Here is a 26,935-nt window from a genome sequence, read left to right on the forward strand (position 1 = left end):
ACATTCTCGTTTTTTTTAAATATATTTACACGAGCCTACTAGCGCCTCGTGGCCTCCGCGCTTAGTCGGAACGTAGACGAGGCGGCGGTTTGCTCGAGAGGCGCGCTCGGGCTAGACCTGGCTATGGGATTTAAAAGAACCGACCACCTTCTTAGGTTCCCCCTACGCCTACCTGAATGGCTCCCCTTAGGTTGTGACAATATTAATTCACTATCCACGTGCATACAATTTAGGTAGTCGCATAAACTGGTGCCGGTATATTGAAGACGCTCATTTGTTCACCTACGTGACCAAAGTCAGTGCCGTGCAGCAATCTTCAGTTCTAGTTCGAGCTATATCCTTCCCCTCAGACAAGTGGTCACAGTGCCTGTGCAGCACGGACTGTCGGGTCACTTGGAGTACGTGGGTACAAGTGCGACATGCTAGGATGTGCTCATCCACCCGTTCAATTATCATGTATGGCGCAGGCTCACAGTGCCGATCCCCTTAAGGGACATGTTTTATAAGAGTTATCTCTTTCTCCTTTACGGGCAAGATTGTGAATGTGAGTATGAATTAGGATGTTCAGTACGGGAAAGAGTGAATCGTCCCTTACGGAATATATCTCTTATAAAGCAAAATTCTCATTCTTATACTTTACAAGTGCAAGATGAGAGGGGGCGCCTGTAAGGGATATGATAGCAGCTAAGTGGGCACTACGTGCCTGATCCATACGAGATATGCAGGCAGAAATGTTATCGATCTCAAACACGTTCGTCCAATGCTCATGTTTTGCAGATGCTCCCTGAAGCCAATGAACGCATGAGCAACAAGGTGTGTGGTGCGGTTCAGGATTTACCTTCACATCTTCGTTCAGGGAGAGGGCGTGTTCTTCATTAGTTCACGAACGGCCGGCCTCAGTTCACAGTGTCGTGTGTAGCAGAAGTTGTTACATTTGGTTACTAAGCGAAGGCGTATTGCACAGGCGTGCTGTGCTGAGCGACTTACCGCTAGAATGGCGACCTCTTCGTGCTGAGTAAGATGGACTTCAGCAGAAGAGCGTGGCTAAGTGAACTGGCGAGAACTATTGACGTCTAGCTGAAATGATGGTCAGATGGACCTCGGCAAAATGCGTGGTCAGTTGAACAGGCCCCCGGTGACATGTCAGGGCAAAATAATGTATTATAAGGGAAGAAAGAGAACCTGTAGAAAAAAGGTAAGAGGAGCAGATAGGTATATCAGGAAATAAAATTAGGGAACCTGAATGCGCTAAGTTACGGTGGAAGCAGCTCGTAGAGCCAAGGGCTTGTAATTAGACATAAATAGGAATGAACTAGATTCTGCGGTATGCTTTGTGTAGCTGATGATGATGATGATGATGTCGATACTGAAGGCAGCAGACGGAAAAGCCACGTTTGAGGAAGATGTCAGTCGAAGGTCTCCGTTTAGCCCGAAAGTTCTGTTGATGTTAATATTTTGCAACGGCTTTCTCACTTGAAGGTTTGCAAGATGAAGGCCGAAAAGGACAGCTCGGATGCCGGGACGATGTACGCCGCCGACCAGCACAAAAAGTTCCTGGCGCTCTTGGATACGCCAGCAACGTTTAAAGCGAAGGTAAGCCACGTGCACCTTGCTCAAGGTTTACAGAGTAGCCAACACAATTATCAGAGGAAATGCATATATAGGTTATTGTATCCAATCGACGTCTAAATGGTCTTTCACGTAATGGTGCCTGAATTTTGGTCTTTTGTTGACGGTAAACGGCAAGTATGAAGTGTTTAATGCGCACCAGCGTCTTTGATATATGAAACAACTTAAAAATGGAACCTAAGGGGTCTTGCGACCTGTCGGTCATATCGCTCATGATGAGTTTACTTAATGTGGTGATATGACAATGAGGTCATTTCGCGTGAACTACGTAATTCTTTAAAAACAACCTTTAAACAGGGGTGAGGTGCTGAATGGGCAACGTTTGAACCGCTTACGTTTTTTGATGAAATTTTCAGGAATGATATATTCTGATGCAGTTAAGGCACAAACAGAATTGCCGTGCTTTATTACATGTGCGAAGACAGTTGTTGGCATGAAAACGAGCTAGTGAGCGTGTAAGTTTAAAACAATCACCTTAAACGTTCTTGTACTTGAATAGATTTTTTGGTATTGACGACTCAAGGACTGCCTGTCCTGCAAGAAGAAGGGGGTCGATTGTTGTTCTTTGGCAAATCATTCAAAAAACGACCCGAATTAAACGCACATGTGGCTTTTTCACTGACACCGTTAGTTCAAAATCTGTCTCGTTTTTTTTTTGTGCGATGGAAACCTGCAAAACGAGTATGATTGGTAAATTATTTTGTTCTTTTGAAAGCGTTTCTTGAGAAAGCACGGCCAACGTAATCGGCTGTGCAGTCTAGGAGCCGTATTTTTCCTAAATATGAAGTTTGGACCAAACATACACAATCAGAAAAATGAGTTACAAATTCTAACACATGATATTTTTTGCCATGGGCGTTTTTTACTATGTTAAATGCCTTTATTGAACATCAAGAATCTTCCTTTTTCATTTCAGTCTGATAAATAGGAATTCATCGCAGTTTTTCACATCTTCTGTTGCTGACCTTTCGACAGGTTTTCTTCGTTATCTCGAACACGGTTAAATAAGCCCAACACTAAAGATAAGCTGCGGATACTATAATACAACCGAAGCGTTATGAATAGAAAAGTCTAGAATTCAATCTTCAAAGGGCGCGTGATGCTCTTACATTTAACAGAGTCATAATATTGTTGTGCCTGCTAATTACTGTTCGCATGACTGGAATTATAAAAGTTTTGTTTGATTTTAACGCGTTCCTGCTGCAGCCTTCACAGCTTGCCTCAACAGTCCAGAAAATGGTGAAGATGAACTCATTTCTTCTTGTCACCCCAGTGCGCTTTGAAATGAATGTTGTCACGCTCTGCTGGTGATACCGCTTGTGACACCTTTAAGGAAACACTTTCAATTTTCCTGCACGTATTCTGAGTGGATTCTAACTAAATACGACCTAAGATATTTATCATATGAGTTTATCAACCTCGTATGACCAAAATTTAGAAATAACTCTTAGAATTTAAAGTACTATATCTTTGCCCTTCTTCCGCTGATCATAGTAGATACTGTACAAAAAAATTAGCTACTGCTGAGTGTCTGCGTGAACACTTCAAATGCTTCTTGAGACAACTGCTACACAAGTAGCACAAACTCTTAGTCTCTCTCAGCAACTGTCGATCCCATCATTTCTATGCCTCACTGATTAGGACACGGGCTTTTCTAAATAAGTATGTAATTCGAAGAAATTATTCATTCATCTGCTCACCAGCTACTTCAGACGCTGTGAGCACTGTTAAGAGCAGAAAAAGGCTGGACAGCGCATAACAGATTGCAGTGTAATGCCTCGTATCCGATTAGAAACTCGAGAAGCCGATACGCGCTGTAGGAGCACGGGAACGGGAATACAGTGCACCAGAGGCTGTGCACTAAATGTTGCAGCAATATGGCTGAGGTCATGGGATCCGCCTTTGGGTTTGTGGGATTTAACGTCCCAATGCAACTCAGCCTATGAGAGACGCGTAGTGAAGGGCTCCGGAATTTTCGACCACCTGGGGTTCTTTAACGTGCACTGACATCGCACAGTACACGGGGCTCTAGAATTTCGCCTCCTTCGAAATTCGACCGCAGCAGCCGGGATCGAACCCGCGACTTTCGGGTCAGCAGCCGAGCGCCATAACCACTGAGCCACCGCGGCGGCAGGAACCGCTTTTAACATCTCACTTCCGTCATTTTTTTCTGCTCCATGTGTTTTAGATCGCACCTGTTGTCCGAGGATGTTTAAATAAATGTCATATTGCATAAATATTGCCATTATACCTAGTTACATCAAAACAGATTTCTTAACAGAAAAACGGTGACGTGCGCACGGCATACCATGCGTAGAGCACACAACTAAAGCCCCTTGATAATATCAAGGGGCTTTACGTAATATTGCACTCAGTTTAAACCTATACCTGTTATTTGTTTTCGTTTCCCCGTGACCAGGTATTTGTTTTTCTAATACCTATGTTTGGTTTTTTACAAAGTGTTTTGTTATTTTGTTTCAGTGTTTATTTGGAAAATTGAAAATCTCTGCCTGTGTACTGTACTGCCAAGTTGATAAAGGGGGCAGGACCTCTGTCAAGCTTACGAGCTTTTAGTCCTGTCTCCTTCTCGGTCCAAGAGAAAATAAAGACATTGAAATGAAATGAAATGAAAATAACAATAGTCTGTCCGAGTGCCACGCTTGATACCGAGGGAAAACAAGCGTGGTCAGAGCAGCACTATCGAATTATACGAAAAGTACGTTAGGAGTACCGGCATAGGCACGGTCGGTTAACGTCCATGAAGTTGCATGGCGGCTAGTGGGGGACGCCGTAGTGGAGGACTCTGGATTGATGCTAATTACGTGGGGTCCTTGACGTGCACTGGCATCACATGCCACACGTACGTTTCGTATTCCACCTGCAGAGAAACACTGCACCTGAGTTTAAGATTCGAGCCTGCGACCTTTAACTTAACATTTGAACTCACCAACGCAACTGATCTAAGTCTCACCACTGGCAGAGGCCTTCCAGAGGCCACGGACGCAGCGTGGCTTATGAAACATGAGGATGATAATGAGGCATTTTTTGGCTAAAGACTCAATCATCTCCGAGCTGTCTCGCCGCCCGCTGCACAAAAACGTGAAACCACCGCACCTGTTAACAATTGCTGAAATCAGCTGAATGATGTTGCCCTAATTGTATTGTCTTTTATTTCAATTTGGTTCTTTGCGCACTTGTCTTCTGCAGACAAAGGCCAGGCTCCGCGTGATGCCGAAGAACTTCACCGGCGTGGTGGTGTACAACGTGGAGATGGATGACTGCAAAGGCAGCTGCGGAAAGGGGCGGTTTCCTCTCCTCAAGGCGATCAAGCATGGGCTTGCGGTTTAACCGTATCTAGCGGACGGCTGTATGCCTTAAAATGCTGATAAAATTTCTGGCGCCGTCATGCAACAGAGCCTATTAAGACACTAGTTATATTGAACCAATTTTGTCTGTTTTTTTGCCGAGAAATTCTGTAAAGAGATGGCCGAATACATCGTTAATATTACATATGTCTTCTTAGGAGTCAACAGCTAACTGAACGACAACTTGAACAGCCTTTAGAATTCAGCTGGCAGCCGCTTCCATAGCTCAACCCTGAATATACGCGTCTTATCGTCCACCCTACTTTATGTCCCGTAATTTCTTTTGCAGCCACTTACCAATTCATTCCGCGGAAGGGTTTCTTTCCGAACTGCGTTGGAAAGAGTGCTTGCACATCCGCAGGATTCCTAAAAGGGGAAATAAAATCCACGGGCACCTCTGTAAAATGACGAACACGACCTATCGCTCAACCAGGTGACATACGGAGCGAAGCTGAATGACAAGTATTCAGTATAAAATATCAGAGGTTATAGAAGCTGCCCGCTCTTGCAGAAAATGTTCTTAGTACTGAAAAAGCGCCCTAGCTGATGTAATCCAAGTTTTAAGCATTTTAGCAAAACATTACGGAAGATCGAAATGGAAGTTCAGAACGGTGGGTGCCAAACTCTTGCGAGAAGGGTGAGGTGAAGACGACACTGTATAGTGATGCGGATGCCACGAGTATTGCGCGGTACACGAATGTTTATAGAAATACGTGGTGGTCTCGTGGTGTAGGACGTCGATCGATCACCTTCAATAAACTAATTTTGTGTTGCCTCTGATACCTCACGCACCCTAGTAAGTATACATTGCATCAGCTCACCGGCTGCTTTCAAAGAAAGTTTTCTCAAGCATCCTCTCTACGAAGCGACAAGGAATGCATTGGTGCTGAAAGCATGTTCCAAACAGCTGGTTTTCACACTAAAGAAGCGAATGCCCTGAACGGAGAACTTGAGCGAAGTTGGGCACGCACACGGCCAGTCCCCCTCTTGAACCGTGTTTGTCCGCAGTGCCTCCGTCCCAAACATATCCGGATTCAGACTGGGATAGATAAGGCAATCGAAGTCAGTTTAATGTGGTACAGCAAAAAGGAAGGTGCCATTTGAAAGATTGTTGCTGCACATTTTATCTATGATGAGCTTGATAATGTGCACGTGATCCTATGAAAGTGCGACTGAAGGAATGAGCTAGTGGTATGCTTATTGTGAATTAGGCAGCATCCGTTTTCGACAGCTTCTGATGAATGCTTTCTCCTCGACACCAAATTTTCCAGAAATATCGCGCTCGGAAAAAATTGTTGTGAAACAATTTTCGATAACAGTTTTATGTTGATGCATACTTGTAGCACATATGCCAAATATGTTTGCGTTGAAAATCTACAGAACGCATTAAGAAGACTATGGCAAAAGCGAAGGTACTCTGTTCGTGCTTAGTGACGATGGTCAATATCAGTTTTGAGATCGTACACTGTAATTGCGCCACATATTAGAGACTGTCACGACTGGTATGCTTAATACTGATTTTTTTCTACAAAGGTTTTCAGACGGGTGTAATACACCATTGCACTGTGCACCAGGATACCAGCTAGGTATTTGTTACAAGACACCCAAGATCAGTTTGAGGAATGGGTATACTGATCAGTACTTGAAAAGCTAAACAATCTGCATCAAGGCTTCTCAAGCACGCTAAGAACTGTCCTCACCTTATGTTGTGCTGAGGTTAATGAAGACACGATTTTTGGCCTCTGAATACCTATTCGCTGCGGTATTAGTGCCCTGGCGTACTTGTACGAGGGCACGTTCCTTTTATTCATCACGTGCTCACGGGTATAGTCCACTTACTCCCCAAAATCGGTGGTCTGCGTTTGTGTGTTTGGTTCCTTGACTATGCGGAAGCACCCATCGGTGAGTGTGTCCCCAGCCTCCCAAAAGTACTTCCTACTCTCTAGAGTCCACCCATAACCCAACCACCTAGACGTGCTAATTCATGCATATAGGCCATGCCAAAACATGCGTACTTCCGTTCCCTGAAAGTCACAGAGCCTCAACTTCTGGTTTCGCTTTATAGATCGTCTACCGTTTCCTAAACGCAAATTTTATCTCAAGAACATCTCAGTGTATTCATAATAATACTCTTGAGAACTTCAAATAAAGTTTAGAGCTAGTACAAATCATGAGAATCTCAAGACGATAAGACTCTGGCTGTGTTGATAGCAGCTTAACATGCCTGCACAGCGTGAAAGAGGCCACGATACGAGAAGAGACGAAGAAGAGAGCAGCGTTTTCCTTCCTGTGTAGTGGTCTCTCTTGATTGACATTGAAACGTTACAGGCATTGTATACTATTATGCACATTAAGCCATTGTCCCGTCTTCGATCTCCAAGTTAACAGGACACCCGATCTTGCGTCTTCCAATCTATCAGCCTACATGCTATTACCACTCATTTTCCCGCCAAACGTTCCTGTATCCAGCAATTAACCGCCTGTGTCTTGGCCACTCCCCCGAGGTGGGTATGTGCCAGCATTGTTTGAGGTCTACCTACCTACCTCTGGATTGTCTTTTGCTCGACATGCGCTTCGCAACAACTGCTTGTCGCCACCAGCTCTATCCCGACCTATGTATCGGCGCTCTTCTCACCCTTTGCAACGCAGTTTGCACCCTTGTAATGGACGCGTCTGGAGAGCCCGGCATGACGTCGAACCTTGCATTCATCGATCTCGACGCGATCGACGGCGGCAGTGATTCGATCGCGTTCGACTCGACCATTAAACATAAATCCGCCCACGCCGGCGCTCGGCGAAGCTAACGCGGTGGCGACGCTTTCGGCGCCGACAGGGACAGCGTGGAGGGGGACGGCGCCCCGGGTAGCTGGCATCGCAGAAGGTCGCGCTTCACGCCGTGGTCCGGTGTTCACCTCTGTATGCTAGGAGCGGTCTTCCTGGTCGGCGTCCTCTTCGCCGTTGCCGTGGGCGCCGCGTACCTCTTGGATGGCGATCACTCCAACGAGCCTCGGTTCTGCGGCCCCTTCGAGATGGGAGCACCCGCACCGAACGGAACCGCTAACGCCACGGTTTCAGGACTGTAGCTGTGGTGGGCGAAGCTTCAAGCACTTAGCGTGTGACCGTTAAGTTAGCACTCGAAGATACTGAAGCGGGTTTACAAACCGGTATTTCATAAAAACTACATCTAATGGACGTTTATTTGGACGTGCATTTGTGTTTTTGGTGTAGTTTTCGAAAGCAAAAAATGCTTGCCTCGATCCTGAGCCTATTTTACTGTACATGAACGAGGATTTGATCAGTTATCTCGGTCCTATTCAATATAACTGCATGCCTGGCAGTGGTCTTTGCTGGAAGAGTAGTGTCGTTTGCTGGCATAAATCAACATCCTGGGCATTTGGGAGGTACTGCAGTAAAATACGTCAGTACGCACGACACGTAGTATTTAACTTGTGAAATAATCTTAACAGTTTTGAGAATGATACATGTAGTCAGTAATACGCACTACTTAAGCTGCACACATGCTGAGCAAAGTGTGCCACTCAATCTTTCAATAAGGGTCAGGAAGAACAGTCAAGAGCAAGTGCAAGTTTGCAAAGATTTGGCCTTTTTGTTTGTCACAGCCCGAAAGATGTTGCATCACTTCCGTTACCAATCACAGCAATGAACTAAATGACGTTTTCAATGCTTTGTTGCATCAATAGAGGCAGATGCATCAAAACTGTTGCGCCTTAGTCCCCTGCCACCAAGGCATACCTGGTAACGAAGCCGCCCATGAGGCAGTCCACGCACTCACTTGCTGGGCACCAGGCGTTCCTTGGGAGGACCTGAACACAGATCACAGCCTTCTTATTTATTTTAAAAATTACTGTGGACTATCCTGCCGAACACCGGCGCTTCCCGGTTCCTATGAAGGAACTGGGCAAAGCTGACGAACGAACTCTCCTTAGGCTCTTTCAAAACACACTGCTTTGCCCGGCGGTTCTGAAGCACTTTGACTCTTCTTTTGATGGCCGCTGCTCATTTTGTGGGCAGGAGGCCGACACCTTTCACATGGTATGGGCATGCCGGCAAAACCCATCTCTTCCCACCCCCATCACCCCTTCCCCTAGCCTAGAGGAGTGGGAGCTGGCTCTGTTCGGCTGACAGGAAATATCGGCCCAACAGGCCCTGGTTTGGCGGACCTGCGCAGCGGTCAGGACCAACGGGGTCCCGGAATGAGGGACTTCGCTTTTGTAAGGAGCGAGACCCACTACGGGCCTCTTCCCGTGCACTTCTTTGTATATATGGCTAAATGTTTTTCATCACCGCCACCACCTAGACCATTGGTTTATACACAGCCTCTTGTATTAGCCGAAGAAAAGCTTTAATAAAAAGTAACTTTTCAGACAAAAATTTCAATCTAGCTGTCATGAATACTGCCAGAGCTTTTATAGAGACTGTTTGCTGTTCTTGTTTCTATTTTTTGTACCACATACCCAAAGCAGCTTAAAGGCCAGGGAAGATAGTTTTTTTGTTTTTGTTTGTGTGTGCAGCCTGCGTGCTACTGGTGGTGGCGCTTACGGCGCTATTGTCCCGTGCGCAACAGGTGCGTTTTGTAAATGGATGAGGAAAAAGAGCGGAAACAGCCTTAATTATTAGGCTGGCTGGTGAGTCTTTCCGTTCATGGACGGCATTTGTCGTTTGGTCATCATCTGCATTACTAAAATGTGCTATTTTTCTTTAGAAGACAAGAACTATTTGACGCCTTAGGGCCTTCTACCATTGGGCATACGAACAGAAATGTCCCTGCCGCCATTCTAATTTTGGTTTTAGACACGAAAAAGCTGCCATCCTAAAATCTTTCTGAATTATGCCTTCTGGCTGCTATTTTCAAATTTCATCAGTAATGAACGCATCCTAAGCACTGCGATCACAATTCTCAACTGTAATCAGAGAACCGGCCTCACTTCGTTTTTACTTGCTTGAAAAACGTTTTTGACCATCTGTCAGTCACTGCCTACGTCTTGGTCAATCACCTGAACCGGATACGTGCCATTGACTCATTGAGGAGAACAACAACCAGCCTTGTTTCGAAGTGCTCACTACCAATCTAGTAACGAATGCCCTGCTGGGCATTCGGCTACCGCAGCTGGTGCCTTGCGAGGCATTTTATTGCAGTTGCCATTGTCTACTTCCTAATTAGTTTTCGTTGCTGTCGGCATCCAGTCCCTTTCGAGGTGCACTCTTAGTCACGAAGCTCATGAACAGCTTTTAACAGACCAGGGAGCTTTCGGACAGCTAATACGTGAGTCCCATTGTTCTGAGTGCGGTGCAACAGCTGTAGTCTTACTCCGTTCAGTTTCTTGAGCGGCATGAGAAAGTTTCCAGGAAGTTAAGAACGCCAGTGCACGTGGCCAGAATTGTAACTAAAACTCCGTCAGTCGTCTGCTCCCGAAGGAGAATGTTATCCTGATGGACTTAGTCACGAGCGATAGGTGAGTTGTGAACCGTCGAGTGGTTGGTCTTGCTAATGTACCTATTGTGGTCACATGGTTTGAAGGTCCTGGGGGCGGAGGTACTCCGGCGTGCGACCTTTGCGAATATAATAAACCAAGTGAAAGACTAGACAGCAGCGTGACCAACGCATCGCGTGTCATCATCTCTGCGTGTCATGCGTGAGCCGGGTCATTCACTAAAGATCCATGCGCATGTCAGGTACCTTTCAAGCACAAACAGGCACGTGGCTTCTAGGAACGGTCTTTTTCATTTTGTGTTGGGAATTATGCACCTGAAGGTGAGGTCAACAGCGTGAAAAATATGCAAGAGGTGGGCGATGGCTTTAATCTGGTCGTCCAGTGTCGTCATGCCCATGTTAAAGAGGGTAGGTGGTCAGTGGGAGGAAGGTCCATATCAAGCCTCAAACGAGCGGTGCGATTTCATAGGAAGAGAAGAGAATGCTTGCCCAATTCATCTACAGCTCGGGTGGAGAAGTAGATGTCACGCTGCAAGTGGTCTTGGATATTACCGCCTCCCATCGCGAGAACGCTTGCCTCTAATCGCTGCCAAAAGTAGTTGCTCATCTCCCTTTCTTGTGCTTATTATCGGCGTTTTCCTTATACCTTGGGGAGGCTACCGTAACGTTCTGAGCCTCTATATTCAGGAACATGTTGACTAAAAATTGTGCGCATGTGGCTAGTCACGCAATCTATTCAGTTACCCACGACATGCTACGCTTCTTCCAGCTGTGCGCCGGTGTCACAGAGAAGTAGGTGAGCCATATCTTTGTTGCCTCAACTAAAAGCAAAAATTCTGCGATCCATTCTCTACTTGTCTCTTACTTAGTAACGCCGATGATTTCTTTTAGCTCTCGGCATTCTTTACAAAGCCCATTCGCACTTTCATTTATACATTGAATCTTTGCCTCTAACAGATATTTTTCCTCGAATATAAAGGTTATTGAAAAACACAAACGCTGGCAAATGTTTCACGTCTGGCCTCCCGACTAGTCCGCTGGTTCTTGGAGTGGGCGAGTGCACTTCGTAGCCATCTTGCTCCGGTTGTCAACAAATGCCATGTTCCTTCCTTCTTCGCTTCCATCCTCGCATCGCCGCTTTTCCCGTCACACGCTTGGGGTGTGAGCTTCGCACCCAGGCGAACTCCAGAATAACACCTGTACAACCCCAGATTCTCAGCCCATAGCGAAGACGGATGCCTCTCTTTCAGCATCTGAACACCTACGCACTGTTGGCAATATCACCTACTTGGCACTGTCCCCCGCACCGAACCTACACATTGCCTGTCCATTCTAACTCGGCCGCGGCGGCCATGTTTCGAGGAAGGCGAAACACAATAGAGCCGCCGCGGTGGCTCAGCGGTTATGGTGCTCGGCTGCTGACCCGAAAGACGGAGGCTCGTTCACGGCCGCTTTAGTATAATTTCGATGGAGGCAAAATTCTAGAGGCACGTGTACTCTGCGATGTCCGTGCTGTTTAAAGACCCCTGGGTATCGAAATGATTACGAAGCCCTCCACTACGCCACCCATTTCTCTCTTTCTTCTTTCACTCCCACCTTCCTTCTTTCTCTTACGCCGCCCTTAAGATGCCCATCCAGAAGTGTGACAGTTGCTGCACCATTTTCTCTAATCAAAAACCTCTATTTTTTCTTAATCCCTTAAATCTTTCGTCTTACCATTATGGCACAAATTACCGGTCGTCTCCCATATTAGCCACTTACCGATTTCACCAATATTACCTGAACCATGCTAGACCTAGAAAAACTGAGCCTCGAATCGAAACAAGGCCAAGTGGAAACGAAGCGCTAAAGCTCCTATACAGCATTTCGCCTTACCGCGCAAAATCGTGCGCCATCTTTTCAATAATATAAATTTTTTTTCTCATATATGTTTAGGCTGACTTCGCCACTTCTTCAATATTTTTCTGTGCCAGTAATACAGAGATGCGTGAGAGCAGAAATGTTTTCCTGTAGCGGGATGCACGAAAGCGTCGTGACAGATCAGGTCTTACCGGGCACCTTAGCTCGGTTTCCAAAAAGTTTATTTGGCTCGATCAGAAGGGCATGTGTAAATACGAGGTGCTGCCAGCAGACATCGTTGTAAACACAGTAATAACGGGCACATAACTTAATTCTACGTAACATAACTGCCTAGTCGGGACACAAATATGAAAGTCGCTAGGTGGTGATGTGGCGTTACGCAACAGCCATGGCATTCATACTCTTTGTGCCCTCTTTGCGCACCCTCTCCACCGTAGTGTTAGTCAGCAGAAGGATTTATCCGTGCGCCGGATTCAGGCAGGGGTGGCTGGGACCACATCTATCCAACATCGGTGGCGCGAAATAGATATGCCAGCATCTGACAGGTGCCGTCACTGTTGCGCTCCACCAGGCATTTCTGATTTGCGAAACTTGTGGACGTGCCCTGCAATGGCTATTGTCTGATAAGAGCTCCTCAGGGAGGTGGACCTGCGGTGGAACTGCGCATGTAATTATAGCGAGTGGAAAATGGACAATCAACAACGGCAACCCCTGCGATTACCTCAGCCAAGCTGGACTTCAGTAAGGAAGGAAGGAAGACCTCAGACGTTGCTGGCACATACCCACTACGGGGGGTGACCAAGACACAGACGGTTAATTGCTGGATACAAGAAAGTTTTGACGGCAAAAGGAGTGGTAATAGTATGTAGTCTGATAGATTGGAAGACGGAAGGACAGGGGTCCTGTTAACTTGGAGATCGAGGACAGGACAATGGCTTAATGAGCATAATAGTATACAATGCCTGCAGTGTTTCACCGTCGTACTGATTGAGAGCGGGAAAAAGGAATTAGAATGGGAGTCGCTCCGTTTCTTGAAGAAAATGTATGCGTTAATCTAAAGCCTAAATTCGATTATTAATGCTTTAATGCTTGGGTTGTTATGCTTGCGTCCCCACTGGACGCCGTGATGCCGATAATGATGGTAAATATGAATTCGTTAGTTTCACCACTAACTGGTATCATAAATGCATTAATGCTGTTGTCCTCTATTGGAATGGCACATAAAAAAGTAGGGGATGTGCAGGGTGCTTTCAACAGTCAAAAAGTTGCCAAACATGCACTCATTTAAGTTATTCAAGTTTTATTATAGTTTTAAAAATGATTTTCAAAAGTTATAACTAACAAGAGAATCTCTTGGACGCAATGATAAAATTTTTCAGATAATCACACATTTGTTTTAGTTCACCTGGCTCTCCGAAGAATATAAAGGCGACGCCTGATCAAGCGAGCGGAATTTGTAGATGAGGTTCTCGCAAAGAACCAAACCGCCGAGAGGAGATTAGAAAGTGATAAGTGTTTCGATTTCGCCGCATGCTTGACAGAGGTTCGGCATAGAGGACTCCGATCAGCACAAATAAAGGTTTAGTCGTGATATTCTGCAACGCAAGTGGGTTATAGACACCTCGCATTGCCGTGAGCTACATGAGCGCACTATACGAGGGAATGCCAAATGTTGAAAATTCGCTGCAGCAAGGCCAGGCTTATGACTCAAGGAATGCCGCTGCAGGAACCATTGAAAGCGAATGGTAGTCAAATGCACAGTGTTTGGGATGAGAGGTACCATAGGTCCTCGAAGTGCAGACTTTGCTAAAATATCACACATCTGATCAGCATCAATACCGCAGTGTCCAGGTATCCAGTAAAGACGTACTTCTTTTGAGATGTGGTAGAAAGAAATATCTTAGTGAACGGCCCAGAAAGTTGTACCTCAGACCTTGAAGCGTAGTGAAGAAAGAATGGCTATTAGCAAGTGTAATGACTTGATTAACGTGGAGAGGGGCTCTTTATAAGCTCATTAGAATCTCTAGAAATTCAACAGCGAATATAGGCGTATAATCAGGGGCCCGAAACTAATAAATTCAATCAAGAGTCCTGGAATAAAGGCTGATAGCTACATTTTTCTTTTGCTGACAGGTATTTGAGAAATCTGCCGTAAATTTTGAATCCGAAGGACCATTTAACAACGTAAAGACCACATTGAAGACGCTTTCGGCGCCACTCTGCAGTGCTCCGAGTCTCCGACAAGTGCTCCGCTGTGAGACATCGCCTACAGATGACTTTGTACACTCCGTGCATTTTAAATGGCCCGCCAAAAGCACTGTGCATAAGGGTGAAAGTAGAGGCTAATAAACCGCTTGTTGCTACTGATAGTTAAAAAATGCAATATTTTAATTTTGTATTTTTAAACACCATTATTCAGGAGGCCTTTTTCCGGTAAAAGATAAATTCGTAAAGTTTGCTGTGAGATAGTCGCTGACTTTTCTTATTTGTTTACCGGCATGCATTTAGCGGTTCGCACACGTGCTAGCTAGTAGTTAGGGAACGCTCAATGTGCAGCACGATGTGGTTCGTGGAGCGTCATCATCCGTTACCATTCTTCTGTGTGCACCGTTCGTATTACTGGAAGTCGAGTGAAAAAGAAGATGTCCTGAGAAAGCTGGTTGCCACTTCGAAAATACTTTCGTTTCTCTGGAGCGCCTTTGAAGGCACAGGAACTGCACAATTGCGAGCACATAAACCACACAAGAACACAAGCGTCCCTTCACAACGAAACAAGCGATCACAATGGTAACTTGGTGCCACACCACACGTCCAGAGCATCCAGACGCCGATCAAACACAACAAGCAAGTGATGCGAAACGCCCGCATGACCGCGATTCACAAATCATAAATGACGCCAAGCCAATCCATCCATGGATGAAAATAACGCTTTCGTTATTACGACCAGGTGAAAATAACGCTTTCGTTATTATGGCCAGGTCGCAATAACGATTTGGCTTGGCTTTCCGTTATTACGAAACGAACAGGTCAAATTAACGTCGGCCGAGCTCTGCAGCGTGCTCGGTCGCTTTCGCGGCCACAAGCTGCCGCCGTAAGCTGCTTAGTGCTGGCTTGGCAGCGTATTTCCGAATCGTCAAACGTATAGTGGAGGAAGTAAGCCGCGACACCTTGAGAAAAATAAAATGGCTTGTGAGAACGTGTATGAAACGGCGCATGTAATTCACTATTTCTTCTCTTGGTGTGTTTTACCCGTTATGTTGCATACTGAGGTTCCTTGGAAGGAAAATAACTGTTTAAAAACTTTTCAGGCTGATTGACCCAACGGGAAGCTGGTGCACTGTCCGGCTGGCGAAATGTAAATACGCGGATGGGAAGCGCTAGGCATCCGTCTTCGCTCTTGGTGCTTTACTTGCGGTAGCGTTTGGCTGCCTCCTCAGGTTTGCTATAATTATAATTATCGAAACCTTTCCTGCACTGCGGTCAATGCTGAGCCGTGTCCCTGTTTAGAAGGCAATTCCTCTCCCTTATCGACTCATCCGGCTCTACTGCACCGATGCATGACTACTGGCGCAGGCCAGTTGAAGGCACAGAACGAGTTGCAGCGACAACAGCCAGTGTGGCTGTAGCGTAGTTTGTCTCAAAGGCACGGTGTTAGAACTTTCGGTTCTGCCTCCCGGCTTGCCACACGCCTTTTTTAATGAGTTTTAAACTTGAACATAAAAGGTAACACGCACTCTGAGAATACCTTGCATGAACCGAGTGTAGTTAATTGCTGGTGAAAAAAAAAACGAAAACTATTTTCTTCAGTAGGGTTCGAATTGATCTCACGCGTTCAGAAATACAGCGGAAGATACGCATCATTTCATTGATGTGCTATTTATTAGCGGCGTTTGTATGAAAGAACAGATTTTATACACAGCCCTTTACACAGTAGCCACCTACTGGCTGTGCTGCGCTGAAATACCTAAATACTTTGAACACCTAAGTGCGTACATTTAGCACCTAAACTAACAGCCAAGGAGGGCAAGAACACAGCGGAGAAACACCGGATACAAATTCGGTAGAAATTAGCCTCCATCAAAAATGTCCTCATCGCCAGAGTGAAATGTGTTTTAAGGAAAGATTGGTGGCGAATGAGTAATGTCTAATGAGAGGACAAGGCTGCACAAGCGCAAACCTGCGTTGTGCCGTATTGTGAACGTCCCATGTGCGCATCGTATCTTTCTAACAAGAACGTGGGATATCGGCACTTATTGGAAACACCCGAGATTCCTTCTTGGCAGCACAATCTCTATATGCGACCACACAGTGTTGTTCTCAAAGCTTATGCCACCGGTTGATGGCGCTAGACTGTGGGGCATTGGCCGCCATATGGAGTGCTTACTGTGCACACGAGATTTTTGGTTCTTGTGTTTTCGGAAGAGACTTCAAATTGTGAATGAGCACTTTTATCTTTCGCCTCTCTAGCTACGCTTTAAAATTTGATAAGGTATTCGACGGCCCGAAGATGCGGTGAACTTCAGTGAAATAATTACTCGAATATACCACAAAGCCGCTGGAGCCAACATCAGCAGAAATGATGCCTTCTCTTTTAAGCTTTCTTGTGCAGACTGTCAGCCCTCTAGCAGAGCTAGTCACAATACGCTCAACCGTTACACAAGGGCCCATACGACAGCTCAGCGATGTGATGGGATGTAGTGACAGGAAGGCAGTGCCATACAGCTGCAATAAAACTTGTAAGACTACATATAGCAACAGGGCTCAGTCCATGATGAATGCGCTAAAGACGTACATGCTCCAGGTATCTCAAAATATTCTATTAACGAATAAAATGTACCCGTCTATGAACATAACAATACGGCATTCTCGGTGGTATTGCTGCTATGAGTATCCATGGTGCAGAAGCCCGATCATGCCGAGTTCTTGAGATTTAAGCCGTTCGCGGAGGATATCTCGGGTGCTGCGAGCTTGGCGAGGCCCAGTGTACGGTGCAGTCAGGCTCACATGACTTCCTTTTCAAGGCATTCCTCCGAATCTGTCAGAGCGTTTGACCGGTTGTAAAACGCGTAATTAGGTCCAAAACTAATTCTCCCGGCCTAGTTTTAAAAAGAAAAGCAAAAGATGGAGTCGTAAAGAATGTATGCTAGTTGGTAGCACCACAGTTTCGAAAAGGCACCTCCTGTTACACTGCGTTGTGGACGCCGTCTGGTCACTAATCATTGATCACTTTTGTCTATAGTTTTAGGCAAAGGTATTATAGTTCTTTGATGAAGCGATGAAGCAAATAAACGCGAATAAAAGCACTGATGACTGTTCTTGAGAAACCACGTGCCAATAAAATGATCTCGATTGTTTCTTAAACGTCACGAAGCATGAGGCGCGCATTTGTCGCAGTAAGAAAAGGGAGCACACGAGCGAGCTGCTTTCAACTCCCGAGCACAGAAAAGAAGATGCACGTACACACACATATACACACACACAAACGAAAAAAACAAACGGCACTGAAACGGGACCTTGTCAGGGCATCGAGCAGGGCGTAAGGGGACTATTGCATAAGAAGCCAGTGATCTCCACCATGACCTCCATTCGCGACCTGTAACGCTTCAAAACAGGCTCGATCTAATTGACCCCTTCGGAGTGCGTGTGCTTCGTTGCCCTGCGGTTATCGGCTGTGCTGTCGTGGTGGCTGGCCGACGGGGCGCAGCTCTCGATGTGCCTAGCCATTGACGGTTCCTTGGGCGGCGACTGCTGGCCCTGAGCCAGCACCTCCCTCTGCACTTCGGGCAGTTCGACAGCCTTGGTCTCTGGCAGCCAGCGGATGGCCAGCTCGCATACCAGGAGTCCCGTGGCTATGATGAGCAAGGTGGACCAGAAGTCGGCGAGTCTGGCGACGTCGACGAGCATTTCGGCAACGCTCTGACCGAGGCGCCCGGCAGCCACCAGCATTGTAACTCCCGTTGCCCGCACTGCGCTGGGGAAGCACTCGTAGGCCTGCAGTTTGGCAATTAGCTGGCACAGCTGTACGACGGCGAACAGCACTTCCATGATCACCTGCACAATATCACGAGAGCACTGAGTTAAGGAAATGTGTCAGGTTATGTTCTCGAGCTCTAGAGATAACGGTGAGTACGAAAATTATAAAAGTTTAAAATAGTTCGGTGCACATAAGTACCTTTCACGAGCAAAACGGCAAGTGGAAAGATTGCAAAGGATGTCAGCACGTTTTATATGCTCTAAATACCGCCGCACTGATTCAGTCACAGCAATGCTAAAAGAGTGTCAGTTAGAATCACTAGAAGTAAGAAGAACAAAGCAGAAATTGAAACTTTTTTTTTCTGATAATGAATGATAAAGTCACAGTTAATAAACATCACTATGTTACACCTCCCCTGAAGCGTTGCCCTCGGAAAAATCACAGTAAGGTATTACAACCTATTATTACACGTACTGATGTCTATCGCTACTCCTTTTTTCCCGATGCTGTAGAAATTTGGAATCAACTACCAAGTGACGTTGTGGACCAAACAGATGTAGAAAAAATTGTGATAGGTGTGAACGCGTTCCTGGAAGATTGCTGTGCAAATCTGTAATTCTGTGCATTTGAGTGTTTCTTTTTTTTTAGCGAAGAGAATTGCAATTGTGTCTGTATATGCTTCCCTCCCTGTAATGACCCTCATGCAGAGGGTTAACAGTATGAATAAATAAATAAAAAAAATAAAAACGTCCCGCGCAAAGTCCGAAAAATATTGTCACAATCCATCGAAACTGCGCAGGCAGACGCAGAAGAAAGGCCAAGAACTATTTTAAATTTGGAGCCGGATCTATGCCCAGAGCACTCCTAGCGCGTCCGCGGCCGCTTTGTCATCGTTGCTGCTCAGCGCGGCGGTCGCGCAGGGTTCAGCACCTGACGTTATCACATCGTTTTCAAGAGAGCTTATCTACAAGGAAAGGAAAAGCAAAAAATATGGGTGATCCTAATTATAACGGAATGCAATTTGAAAAGGGGGGAAAGATGACCGAAAACGACATATGGCTGCGAGGAGATAACAGTTTAAAGCACGATGTGAAGAGTATCGCGGTACCTCGAAAAGTAGGGCTTCAGGCGGACCATATGCACAATTTTAGGCCCCGGTCACCGTTTGTTGGCACTCTTGGTTACATCAGGAAAGGACAAGACATGTCTGGAAGTTCATACCGGTGAGTGCAGTGTCCATCGTTCGGCGGACGTTGTAAGAGCACAGCTGAGCTCGAAGGGTAGGACACGAAGAGTTTGTCTGGTGTTAAGACGGCGGTTTTTCACAGTCCCTATCATCTACCTCTATTTCCAGTAGCTACTTCTGAGGTGCACAGAAGTAATTTGCGTGCCCAAGTCTATCAGGGGAGTCGTCGACACTCGCAGCAGATGAACGTCTTTCTTTGTCGAGCTGTTAAGTTCCTTTTTTCGGCGCAGAATGGCATTCTTTTTCTTTTTGCAAGGACGACTGAAGAAAAGTATATACGGCCGCTTGACGGCTCATTTACGCCGTCGTCGAACAACTCTGACTTGCTTTAAGATAGCCTCTCTCTCGGTAGGGCACATACGGTCGGGATGGACGGGTCGAGCGCCTTCATGCGTGACAATCCGGTGTTTAACGATTAAGACTTGCCGCAGTTAAGACAAAACGTTAAACACGCACTAAACTAAAATCGAGAAATACTTTCTGCAGAGAAATAGTTTCTTGGTTAATGCGGCGAGTTGGGCGTGTTGGTACATGGTTTCCGCCTTCTTTCGGTCATGGAATACACGTCGTTAAGATCCTCCGATCGGAATGGAGACGCCAAGCACGCCTGTACCGCGACCTCCTGAGTGCCCAGGTCTGCAGCATGGGACAAGATTCCTCGAACCACCGTGAGCTGCGGGCGTTCCACAGCCTCGCCGACCAAACAACGGAGTTCCTCTGGCAACAAGTGCTGAGAAGACTGAGGGCCAGGCCTGCTCATGAGCCGCAAGGACCACAATGCAAGGTGCATGTCATAGGTGATGTAACTTTGCCAGCTTACGTCAGTCGTGTCCTTTCTCTCGGCCCTAAGTTTGTGGTACCGCCCAAGGAATCAAGGCTAGAACAACTGTCTTTAGTACGTCAGGTGTCGCGCCTCACCTCGAACGAAGCGAGCACCCGCTTTGTCTTAGAAGGTGTTGACATCCTTAATCGTTGGAAGAGTACCGAGCACGGTCTACCCGTGAGACGTGTAATTAGTTTCCTACGCGACCACTCGCTTCGTCTTCTCCTAGCTGACAGAGAAGGTGGATTCGCTGTATTGCCTAGCTCAGTGTACATATCCAAATCTAGGGAAGCTATCTCTGCTGTGTTTTCTGGTCATGCAAAGGTGTCTCTAGGCAAAGTCAAGTCCAGAGCGAAGAAACTTTGCGAGCGGTTGAATCTATCTGATCTTGTCAAGGCGATCGATAAGAGCAAGAAATATTTTTTAGATGTCTTTTTTAGCGCTAAAACCCATAAGGTAGATGTGCCACTGAGAACCATAGTCTCTGAAACTGGTACATGGCAGCACTCTGTTGCTCGTTTTTTACAGCTCCATCTTAAGCTTTTACCCGTGGACGACCCGTTTATTGTTAACAATTCCAACCAGGTTTTAGAATTTTTTAGCACTAACATTGACAAATGCTACCAGGCTTTCTCCATTGATATTAAAGATCTCTTTTATTCTTTACCTCACAAGCTCATCCTTGAGTGCGTTGAGCTTTCCATTGACAAATATGGCTCCATTGCTTTTCAATATACTGCGGGGGTCACAGTTGGGGGTTTTTTAGAACTTTTAAAGTTTTATCTCCAATCAACCTATATCCAGTTTGAAGGGATGCCCCACCTACAAGAGCAGGGTATATGTATCGGGTCCTGCATAGCCCCGGTTCTCAGTGACCTTCTGCTGGCTCATTTCGATCGTCAACTGCTCGCTTCTCCCATGGACAGCAATATTATCAAGGTTATTCTTTACGTGGACGATTTTTTAGTTGTCTTAGAATGCGACGCGCAGGCGATTCAACGTATCAGTAAGAATGTACTGGGTTCATTCGGTATTGTGATGAATCATCTTGACCTCACCCACGAACTTCCAGTAAATGGCCAAATTAGATTTCTAGACATCCGGTTCCACTTTAAAGATGATGGTGTCTGCTGGTGCTATGAACCGCGCGCCAACAAACGACTTCTGGCGTTCAACTCCGCCCACTCCAAGCTCGTTAGACGAGCTATTGCCATGTCTTGCCTCAAGAACGCTCTCGGCAAATCCTGCCCGCATCTGATGTCACAAGCATTCAATCGTCAAGCAGATAGACTGCTTAGCGCTGGGTACCCGCACCACCTCCTGGTTTCAGTCGCTGAAAGCTGCCTAAAACACATGCGCAGCAAGGTGCATACGTGCGATAGCCGCGCACAGCGCAGGCAGAAGGTAGCTGTGATACCTTACATACACTCACTTTCGCACAATCTGAAAAAGGTAGCCCAGCGTTACGACGTGAAAGTGGTCTTCTCTGCCCCTCACAAGCTATCCAAGCTTTGCAGGATCACTAATCCGGAGGCGACCCAGCAGCGTGGCTGTGGCAAAAAACATAGGCGGCCTTATGTTGATTGCACAGAAGGTGTAGTTTACAAAATTCCGTCAAGTTGTGGAAAGACGTATGTTGGCCAAACTGGGAGATGCGTGAACGAGAGGTTAAGAGAGCATGCCCTGAACGTGAAAAATGCACGCGAGGGAAAAGATTTTGAAGGCTTCCTCGCAAGTCACTGTATCACTTGCCTAGATTGTACTCCTGCACTCGATGACACCTCCATAATCAGAAAGAGCAGTGTACGTATGACTAGAGAAATAGCAGAATCAAATCAGATATATAGCCTGGGAGAGGGCTGCGTCAGCATAGCCTCTATCGCCCTCTCACCAAAAGAGCTGGCTTTTCTGAGCTTGCGCGAACGGTAGCTACACTACGTTTATAAGTGTGAATCCCTTCAATAAAATTTGTTGTCAGTTCAGCGCCCGTCCTTGTCGCCTCGTCTCTGTCCTCGTCTGTTCAGCGCTGCTTTTCCAGAAAATAGTTTCTGTTCGTGCGTAAGTACTGAATTAATGTCGACGTCGTTCTCTGCGACCTGTTGAAATCTCGGCGCGGTCTCCTCGCAACCAGTGCATTCATGGTCGACGTAAGCTGCGGCTGTACCGCGGAACAGCTGGCGATGATCACTGCAGTTGGGAACGAGTACCTCAGTCTGACCGCCACGGAGGATGGCAACACCTCTTGCTAAGGAAACCCATAGCTTGAAGAACAGGAAGACATTAGGCTAGATAACATGATGTCCCCGATATAGCTCTTCGCAGATTAACTTCTGCGAGGATGCTGTGGCGTGGTGGCATGTGGCGTTATCATCGGCAACACGCAAGCGGCTGTAGAATCATTATTTTGAGGCTTTTTTGTTGTTATTTCGTTGACAACGTCGCAGGGATATTCGGGAGGTGTACAGTGGCATCGTGCTCTCGGAGAAAGCTAATCCCAAGGATAAGTTCTATCCAGCATTCGGTCAGAATGAAAAAAGCAGCGAGAATGCACAGACACGCAGTTTAACCGTGGTCGTGCACACTGCCAGCGGCGTAACGACATGCCCTCCGGCCGTACGTAGCTGCGTTTCTGCCCGCGGCTCCGCAACGTTTTTTTTTCGGGCCATGGGAATCTTAGAGGGGCTGTGAACGGGGCTCTAATAAAGTTGCGGCATGCCTGGGATATTGAAGGACGCCGCTTCGCGAAAAGCGTCCAGCAAGAATTTTTTAAATGCGCTTTGTAGAAGCTGAGTTATCTGTAAATCTGAATTTCAGTCTTCGCGCCTTTCCCTCTCTCGTAACTTTTTCCACGCTGGAAGGTAGGCGCTCCTTCGCCGACCCCCCCCCCCCCCCTCTCTTCCCCCTCTGGGAGCCGAGCTTCCAGACCCGCCGGAGCTAGGCGGCTTATTGGCCGCGGCTACGGTAGCTGCCTGACGTCTAAAAGAATCTAACCGATGGCCACCTCTCACCATGTCTACGCAGATGCGGGGGACGGAGGAGGGCGCGAGCATGAAAAAGTCGCCGGGAAAGGCTCGCCAACTTTGACGCGTGGTTGTGGGTCGTCTGCTGCGTGTAGAAGAGTATAATTTGGCTCTGGTTTTCATGGCAACACAGTGTAGTGATTAAGTGAGTTAATGTGCTTTCCTCGGAAGGCGTTTCAGAGCCCCTTTAAGAGTATTTTACTCCAGTATCTACTACAGCGCTAACCTCGTGAATGCCAATTAAAAAAGTGATATCCAAAGAGGTTCCGCCTTTACGAGAGCCTGCCATTGCCGACGTCAATCCGGGATGATCCGAAGGGCACATCAGTGCAAAGCTTGGCGTCGATACAACGTCCGGCAGCCTCGCTCCAAACGGCGCCAGGTTAGTTTTCCCAGCGAAGGCAGGAGGGCCTGCATTGGGCTCCAGCTACTTAACCGGTTCGAGAAGGCGAGAAGCGACATGGCGAAGGCAACCATAATTGGTGGCGCTGAGAACGTGGTGAATCGCGCCGTTGAATGGTGGAGGTGCGTGATGCCTGCGAATGACGTATGCTCTCAGCATGAAAACCTCGAAGTCAAGGCCGCCGATAGGGGCACTGCCAGTTAATGTGGTCGGCCTGGCCGTATGGTAGCAGAGAGGCCATCGATGCGGCGCGCACAGACGTTGCTCTTCCTCGCCAGCATGCGGCAATTGGTTCAGAGGGGAACCGGCTTGGCAGATTGCACAGCGACCATCGGAAAGTTGTGCGAGTCGGCTGTTTTGTTTTTTCTTCTGCGCGTCCACAACGCCATCGGACCGTTGTAGTCATTTTTCCCTATGTTTCGTGCCCATGCATGATGTCGACCTTCGTGTTGAAATCGCGATCGCAGTTCATTCGGGTAAATACGGTAGTTAGAAAAGTTTTGCAAGGCGAAATACCTCGACCTTGCAGCTTCCCTCTAGAGATTCGTTAAACACTCATTACCTGCACCTCTCCTTGACGTCAGGGCACACAACGAGACACACAGTGATGACGTACCTGTTTATGAAAAATCTAGAGATCGCCCCGTTATGTTCCACGCTAATGACGTCACTGGTAAAGTGTGGAAGCTGCGAACAAAATCGAACCCATGACCCGGTGTTCATCAGACAGACGACATTCTTGTGGTCTAGTTGGTGAACTCGAGTTTTAGGGGAAGCGGCGTGGTATTTTTGGACCCCCTGCGTGTTGTCCTGTCTCTAAACACTGTAGTAAAACGTCGGATTATTGAAATCGCTGGATATGCTTACGGCGCGCTCCTCTTCGTCAACCTCAAAGTTAAATCGCCGGTAAACCGGTACCCACCTGGGCAGCCATCAGGTAGTCGTAGAACATGACGAGACCCGCTCCCGCGGCGGCAGTGGACGCCACAGCGAATGCCATGTTCAGGCTTGTGAGCCGGTTCCATTTGATCACCAGGGGGTAGCCGGTGGCGTACACGGGTAGCATCAGCAGCACAAGCAGCAGCTGATCCCAACCTGAGAAGGCGCTGGGACGGACCTGGCTCAGCGAAAAACGCGCCAAGAAGCACCAGAACCAGACCACCGACAGCGCCGCCGTGCGGGCCCGAAGCTCAGGAAGGAGCAGTACGTCGGATATCCTGAACGGCTTGCCCACCTGCAGACGATGCAGGGACGACGACAGGCAAAACTTAAGTGGTGTCCTGGGTGGCATGCGAGTGCTCTGTCTTCCTACATCCTGTTAAATGAGCGAGGGCCAGTAACAGCAGCCGCACTACTGAACAGCACTTTATAGGAAGAATGATGAAAGGAGCAGAACGATTGCAACTGCTGCGCCTAAAGGTCATTCGTACGGACTTCAAGCCACAGACAAGGCGCCTGCATGCATAGAATTCTCAATCGAACTGTTAGCTCAGGATGTACGTAGCGTAAGAGCGGCGACACCTGGTTCGGGAGTTTATATATGAAAGGCGCGCATGCACTACATGCGCGTGTATTCACTGTTAAACGTTCAGCCGTCGTGGCGGAGTGGCAGCGTCTCCGCCTCAAACCCCAAAGGCCCTGGCTCGATTCCCATCTTCGACACAGGGATCAGCCATAACCGGGCTGATCGTGATAATTGCAGTAATGCTGGTCTTTCGGCTTCCTGTCGGCTCACCTGCAGTGGCTTGACAACCTCGGCGTAGTGGACCAGTCGCCAGGCGTCGCCTAGTACCACGCCGGTCTCGCAGGCCAGGCGCGCGATGACGGCGGTCAAGGTGTCGTACTTGCCCACAGCCAGGAGCCAGCGCGGCGACTCCGAGGCCGCGTGGAAGGTCAGCGATAGCAGCACCATGCTCATCACCAGTGTGATGCGCAGGAGCCGCAGGTCCACGCGCTGCAGCCAAGGGCACAACGAGCCGGCGTGCACAAGGAACGCAGCCGTCTGCGCAGCGGCGATGTACAGGGTGCGGCTGGCCGACGAAGAGCTCTGGCCGAAGGGGTAAATTGAGGACAAGGAAATCATATAACAGAAAGAATTGAATTTGTTTGATTTGTATACTTCAAGGGCCACCTTCTCTCATCGCGCACCTTTAGTGTTGATCGGTTGCGTTTTCGCAGTAGCTTAGCTATCACTGTACAATTAAGTATGTAATAAAGATTGAAAATTATTCCAATATTCGATAACCACATGACCAACAATTCTGGAAAAAAAGCATTTGTGAGCGGGAAACCTTTTGTGAATGGAATTTTTTCATATAATGTAAAATTTCACTACAACAATCGATATCTCCCGCTGATCTCCCGACTACAGTCTTACATCTTTTCGTATGTTAACGTTTTTGCTCTGGAAAACCCCATTGGTTTTCCATGGCAGCCTTAACTGTTCGGTGCAATCGATGGAAACACTGTAAAACACTGTACCAACTAGCTCAAACCACCATTTTGCTACTGTAAATGAAATGTCTTGCTACTTATCTGAAAAATGTACCATTGCCTTCAATATTTCCACAATAGTTTCTTGCAATCTTCCAATTTTCAAAATTTTTCTCCGAGAATTTTGCGCATGAGAAGAACTGATGCCTGTAATTGAAACGCTTTTTCAAACCACTCCGCATTGTAATACTTTTGGCCCTGAGGGTGATCCAACAAAATTCGAGATCACAGCGGCGACTCGCATTGGAGTAATGCAAAAGCATTGACGCCTTTTCGGCACTCGTCGCCTCTTATTGCATCTCTTTACATGTGGTCTGCATTAAAGTTGCACTATGCGATGGCACAGACGGCTTAATGATCACGCCACACGCCCACACAAAGAGCAATTAAGCACCACGGCTTCAGCGCGCGAACACAGCATCTGCACGCGGCAACGGCGAGAGAGCGACTGGCGTTCAAGCGGTGCGCCGAGGTTGAAGGGGCCGTACACTCATTTCAATTTGTTTTTTTTTGTGCGCTGTCACTCCTTGTGTCTCACGAGATCGTGACGTCACTTCAACAAACCACCAATGGCATAGGAGCGACGCGTCGAAGCGGATGGGGCAGTATACTCAATTCACGTTTGGCGTGGCATCGCTCCGCTCCGCACCGTTCCACTATTAATTCACAC

The 26,935-nt window shown here is 47.2% G+C and overlaps 2 protein-coding genes across 2 annotated transcripts in view; one reads left to right on the plus strand and one right to left on the minus strand.

Annotated features, from left to right (window-relative positions):
* Positions 1-5,071, plus strand: part of LOC144134185 (uncharacterized) — a 74,609-nt gene extending 69,538 nt beyond the window's left edge. The window contains exons 14-15 of the mRNA XM_077667144.1: positions 1,480-1,593; positions 4,837-5,071. Coding sequence (XP_077523270.1) covers positions 1,480-1,593; positions 4,837-4,977 — 255 coding nt within the window. The 3' untranslated portion in view covers positions 4,978-5,071. The remainder of the gene's footprint in view (positions 1-1,479; positions 1,594-4,836) is intronic.
* A 12,782-nt stretch (positions 5,072-17,853) lies between these two features.
* LOC144135018 (beta-alanine transporter-like) overlaps positions 17,854-26,935 on the minus strand; it is a 14,639-nt gene continuing 5,557 nt past the window's right edge. Inside the window, exons 3-4 of the mRNA XM_077667791.1 lie at positions 25,508-25,819; positions 17,854-18,357 (exon numbers count right to left, since the gene is read on the minus strand). Of these exons, the coding sequence (XP_077523917.1) occupies positions 17,926-18,357; positions 25,508-25,819 (744 nt within the window). The 3' untranslated portion in view covers positions 17,854-17,925. The remainder of the gene's footprint in view (positions 18,358-25,507; positions 25,820-26,935) is intronic.

The sequence above is a fragment of the Amblyomma americanum genome, chromosome 5 (assembly GCF_052857255.1).
Source record: "Amblyomma americanum isolate KBUSLIRL-KWMA chromosome 5, ASM5285725v1, whole genome shotgun sequence".
NCBI lineage: Eukaryota > Metazoa > Arthropoda > Arachnida > Ixodida > Ixodidae > Amblyomma > Amblyomma americanum.